The sequence below is a fragment of the Anoplophora glabripennis genome, unplaced genomic scaffold, assembly GCF_000390285.2.
Source record: "Anoplophora glabripennis isolate ALB-LARVAE unplaced genomic scaffold, Agla_2.0 scaffold1594, whole genome shotgun sequence".
Classification (NCBI taxonomy): Eukaryota; Metazoa; Arthropoda; class Insecta; order Coleoptera; family Cerambycidae; genus Anoplophora; species Anoplophora glabripennis.
The window spans coordinates 5,226-10,857 of NW_019417670.1; the positions used below are offsets into that span (position 1 = coordinate 5,226).

At 32.3% G+C, this 5,632-nt stretch overlaps 1 protein-coding gene across 1 annotated transcript in view; it reads left to right on the plus strand.

Annotated features, from left to right (window-relative positions):
• Nucleotides 1–203: 203 nt before the first annotated feature.
• Nucleotides 204–5,632, plus strand: part of LOC108915144 (tRNA (guanine-N(7)-)-methyltransferase) — a gene marked incomplete at its 5' end in the record, with an annotated part of 10,413 nt that continues 4,984 nt past the window's right edge. Inside the window, 1 exon segment of the mRNA XM_018721110.1 lies at nt 204–419. Within this exon segment, the coding sequence (XP_018576626.1) occupies nt 204–419 (216 nt within the window).

Sequence of the window (5,632 nt, forward strand, 5' to 3'; positions counted from 1 at the left end):
GTTACTCCATTGAAAAGAAATAACCTATACACTTTCTTTCATCACTCTCCAATCCAACATAATATTGAAATAATTTTCGGATTACAGAGATATTATTCTTAAAAAAAAATATATGAAAAATTGCCTTGGGATATAAATGTATTTATTGTTACCTAAAACAAAAAAAGCCTGTTGTATGTAATTAAAATGTTTTCTTTTTTTAGTTGAAGAAAATATTCTTCTTATACCCCGATCCCCATTTTAAAAAAGCTAAGCATAAGTGGAGAATTGTAAATCATAATTTATTGGCAGAATATGCTTACGCTTTAACTGAAGGAGGGTTAGTTTATACAGTTACTGATGTTAATGATTTGCATGTGTGGATGGTTCAACATTTTACAGAACATGCATTGTTTGAAATCGTGCCTCAGGAAGAAACTGTAAGTATTTTTCATATTAAAGCAATTATGTCTGCTCCTTTTCCTAATAGCGTTGAAGAGAATTTGTTTAGGTCTTTATTCACTTACTAAATTCACTTAGTTTTTAGATTATACAGCCCCACAAAAAAAATCTGTACCAGAGACATGAGTACATAGATTTTATATATTCAATATAAGTTGAATCCGAATCCTCAGTCCAAAAACCGATTTTCCAGACAATTTTTTTAGTAAAACTAAAATATCCAAAAAATGGGATGAAATAGTGAGGACATGTTAAAACTTTATAATGAAATGCAACAATTTGTAAATACTTTTAGAAAACATTTTAAAATATTTTGAGCATTAGAAAGAAATATATGCAAGTTAAATCCACACCCACCCCTAGAAGGGGGTTAGTTAATTCTGCATCTAAGATGTACAAAACAATGTGATACATTATAGCCTTATATTTTATACCACCAGTAAAGACAACATACCAAATAAATATAATAATATACTTATCCCTCAAAGGATTGGAAACCATTTACAGACTAGGGTTCCACTTGCCCCACACATTTTTCTATTCAATACTTTTGCCTCAATTTTGTTACCGCAGGTTTTTGGGGTCGCTGATTACGAATCTGAAATCCGATTCCAAAAATTCCTGAATAAAAGATGCCTGATCCAATATGGCGTATGTAAAAATCGGAAAAGCATTCAAAATTTGAATATTATGGCTAAATAGAGACCGACCGAATGTGATTTTTTTTGGCCGAAGCCGAAGCCGAACTTCGGTTTATGGGTCACCTTCGGCCGAAGCCGATGCCGAAGCCGAAGATATTTTTATTGACTTGGAAAATTTTAATTAATAACATAAATATGATAAGATAACAGAAAAGTAGGTCAAAAATAAATGTATAATGTTTTGGAAATATATATAGTGTGTTAAGTAAGTACAATAAATTCAACAGACGATTATTTGAGTGATTTTAATACAAAAAGTTCATATAAACATTGGTCCGCAGATGCTTCGTTTTCAAAATACAGTGTTAATCTTTTATAAAAAAAATGCTATTTCGTAAATATTTTAAACACTACCCAATTTTGTTGTAATTTGGCAGTGTTATTTATAGTGTTAAGGAGCTAATTTAACCATAATTTGATTAGATTTGTTAAGTCCAGCGGCGTCCCGACGGTACCTTCGGCTTCGGCGAAAAGTTCGGCTTAATTTTGGCCGAAGCCGATTCTTGGCCGATTAATGGCCGAATGTGGCCGAAGCCGATTAATCGGTCGGTCTCTTTGACTAAAACTTGTTACTTGTTCTAAGCTAATCACGAATATAAGGTTTTAATATGAAAATTCTTAAATCCAAAATGGCGGAGAACCATTATGGCGGATTGAAAAGTACCATATAATTTGGTCTTTACCACCCAAAGAAATGCGTTATGAATGTTTTAAAAATTGAGTCATTTGTGTAAAAGTAGGCAAAATTTATATTTTTCACTCCCTGAAAACTTCTTTCCATACTTATGAAATACTGTTTCTGAATTAAACTATCAGGTTACAATTTTTGTTAACACTGCGATTTCAAAGGAAATAATATATCAAATTACAATAATTTACGTCAAAGTGGTAATTTTAAAGGAAATAAGATATCAGATAACAATTTTTTGCTAAATGTATTCTACACATACAATGCAATGTATGCAGGGCGATTCAATCACAATGTCATTAGTTTTAAAGGACGATTGCAAAAAATGAGTAGAATATGAATATTAAAAAAAATTAAATATTTACGCTGAAAACAAATATTTTCAAATCATTTCGGACCGCTTCTGACCGCTGACCTACAAAGGTTTATCGAGAGTGAATCTTAACCTTTACTGTGTTTTTTAATAGTGAACGAAAAAGACAGACTGTTTACCTAGACGCATAAATGATTAAAACATTTTTTACATGGTTTTATTTAACTTGCCTTGTTAGTATGAGTCAAAGCTTGCAAGTGAATTTTGAAACGACCCAACCGATTGACCTGAAATTTTGCTTGGATAGTGCATGGTGGCACTAAAAGCTTGGTTTAAAAAAATTCTGTTTATACATGAACTTATTTACATTTTAAATATTAACAAGTATTGTCTATTTGTTAATAAAACCAAATGTATAACGATCATCATTATTGTTTTTGAATGTTAGGTTATTGCAATTTAGAATTTATTATATTGCACATTTTCTCTGTTTTATAATTGAATATGAGTTTTTAGTATTATGTTCAATTAATTATTCGGTTTGTAGTCATACGTAAACCTTATTGTGTGACTTATTGTTTTTCAAAGAGTAGTATGGTCCCTACATATTTAAAACGCCAGCACGGCTAAAACTTCACTCATTCGTCCATGGCACGTTGTCAACAAAGTGATGATCCACTGCACTTTGATTTTGAAACCAATTACAAAATTTAAGACGACTGGGAAAATCAACTGTATCGTTTCAACGTTCGAACACTCTGTGGTGCGCCGGAGCGTTCCCAGTCAGCTAATGTGATGGGAAGTACGGCGCCGCATTAACGGGAGTTATGAGGTAATTTGCTTATTTCTAAAGGGTCGAGTAATTTTTTTTTGATTTTCTGCCTTTATTAGGCCGAATACGTGGTTAAAATTAATGACATTATGAATCACCCTATATATTTTATTTTTGTTCATATTTAATTTGGAGTTTACTGCCAATCTGTGTAACCGTCCACTTTCGAGTGTACGTTGAATGTACAGCGTGTCCCAGAATATGTAGGCAATCTCTCGGATTTTTACAGAGGACGTTAAAATAACATGACAAGTTCCTATAAAAATTTTTCCTAGATAGCCCTCCTACGGAGATACATCCCCTAAAATATTCCCCTGAAAATTGATTTTTTGTAATAACTTTTAAAATACTTTGTGTAATTTAATTATTTTTAGCAAAAAACAAATGTAAATAAAAGTGGCACTTTTTAGATAGGTAGGTACAGAAAGAATGCAAATTTCATCGGTTTATTTCTCTTTGCGGATGTAATAAAAATCACAAAAATAGTTTCTCGAAAACCGTTCATTTTATCGATATCAACCAAGAGGGCCTTTTCTTTAGTTTAAGGTTCAAGCTATCTAAAAATATTATTTTTGTGCCTTTATCATAGAGTGGTAAAAAATGTACATTATTGTGCTGTAGCTAGTCCGTCCCTGGAAAACCAAATAAGACATATTGTTTTCATGGGTCAATTTTTAAGGAGTCTTATCTGTTGTCCATCAGTGGCGTCTTTTAGGGACCTGTATATCCGTAGGGGAGCCCTCTAGGAAAATTTTTTATAGGGATTTGTCATGTTATTTTAAGGTCTCCTGTATAAATCCGAGAAATTGCCCACATATTCTGGGACTCCCTGTATATTTCTTTTATTTTAAATCTCTCACATATTGCAATATGTTGAATGCAGCATTGGTCGATCACGTGTCCTCGATTTGGGTGAGAATGATGCAATGCTGTTTGGAGTTCCTTGTCCTCTCTTATAAGTATCAGATCTAAATTTTTATTGGTAGATATTTCAAAGGCATTAACTACATATTCTGCATATACAGGGTGAGTCAGTTTTTTGAAGACAAACTTTAACAGGAGATAGAAGACATGTTTTTAAAAAGAAAAGTTCCTATAAACATATGTCGTAGAAGGCTTCGTTTCCGAGATACAGGGTGTTGAATATATATTTTTTTTTCTCGAATTTTCATTATAATTTATAAACGAATGCTTAGATTTTTTTCATGTTTGGGAGATAATGTCTATTAATTAAGTGGCATAAAACAAGCGATAAGAATGTTCAAAAACTTGCACAGTGGCGGAGTGGAGGGGGTGCTCAACCTCTTTCTTAGACAGAACTTCTACGCCAATGACTATTTTTTAAAAAAAACTGTTATTTTAATTATCTACATACAGTTTAACAAAAATAATGTCCCTTCTTCCGTTTCGNTTATAGTGTTAAGGAGCTAATTTAACCCTAATTTGATTAGATTTGTTAAGTCCAGCGGCGTCCCGACGGTACCTTCGGCTTCGGCGAAAAGTTCGGCTTAATTTTGGCCGAAGCCAATTCTTGGCCGATTAATGGCCGAATGTGGCCGAAGCCGATTAATCGATCGGTCTCTATGACTAAAACTTGTTACTTGCTCTAAGCTAATCACGAATATAAGGTTTTAATATGAAAATTCTTAAATCCAAAATGGCGGAGAACCATTATGGCGGATTGAAAAGTACCATAGAATTTGGTCTTTACCACCCTAAGAAATGCGTTATGAATGTTTTAAAAATTGAGTCATTTTTAAAATGTTTAAAAATGTTTAAAATGTTTAAAAAAAATTAATTTAAACAAATTGTGACCAGGTTACCGGCCGGTAACATTTGATCCTCATGGGAGGATTCACGGAGGTGATTATGCAAAAAATCAAATCCACTAATTTTTTCATACTTAGCCGCCGATTTCGCCTTGTCTATAATGATAGTGTGGAGATGCTTCTTCAAAGAATTTTTGCAGCAGCTGAGGAAGTAAAGAATGACATAAATATTTTTTCAAGAGTTAGTTAGTATACTTACATAATTTGTTATTTTATTCAATTCTAAAATAGGTATTTAATATCTAGGACGCAGGTAAATAGTGACTAAATTCAATTAACACTTTAAACTAATACTTCAAAATTGCAATTTACGAGTATTATCAACTGGCATTTACCTACTCGATTTTTTATTTTTTTAAGCAACTCGAACCTTGGTATTCGTGGAGGTATAAATCCGTAACACTAATTTATGAAATTAAGGGGGGCGTTTTTATGCGCAATTTTCAATGAATTTTTTGTCCAATTGTTTAAAAAATCTAAGCAAGTTAGAAACGATATCTCTTCACTGTACTACTCATACAAGTGTTCTTCAGGGTGTGAGATAACTGACAACACATTTTAAGTAAGAAAAAAAAAACATATTTTTTTATCTTACGTTTCCTGAACTTTACACGACTGTTGAACATACAGATAAAAGCGTACGGTATTATAAACATACCCACACCCAGCAGAATGCTTTTAGGATACTATTTATACATGAATTAATAAGAATTATTGAGTAGTTTTATAAATCAATTGGACAAAACAGGAAAGGTACATGTTCTGATATTTTATATTATCCGTCATCTTTTCATGCCGAGCAATTGAAGAAATCCTTCGTATTTCAAC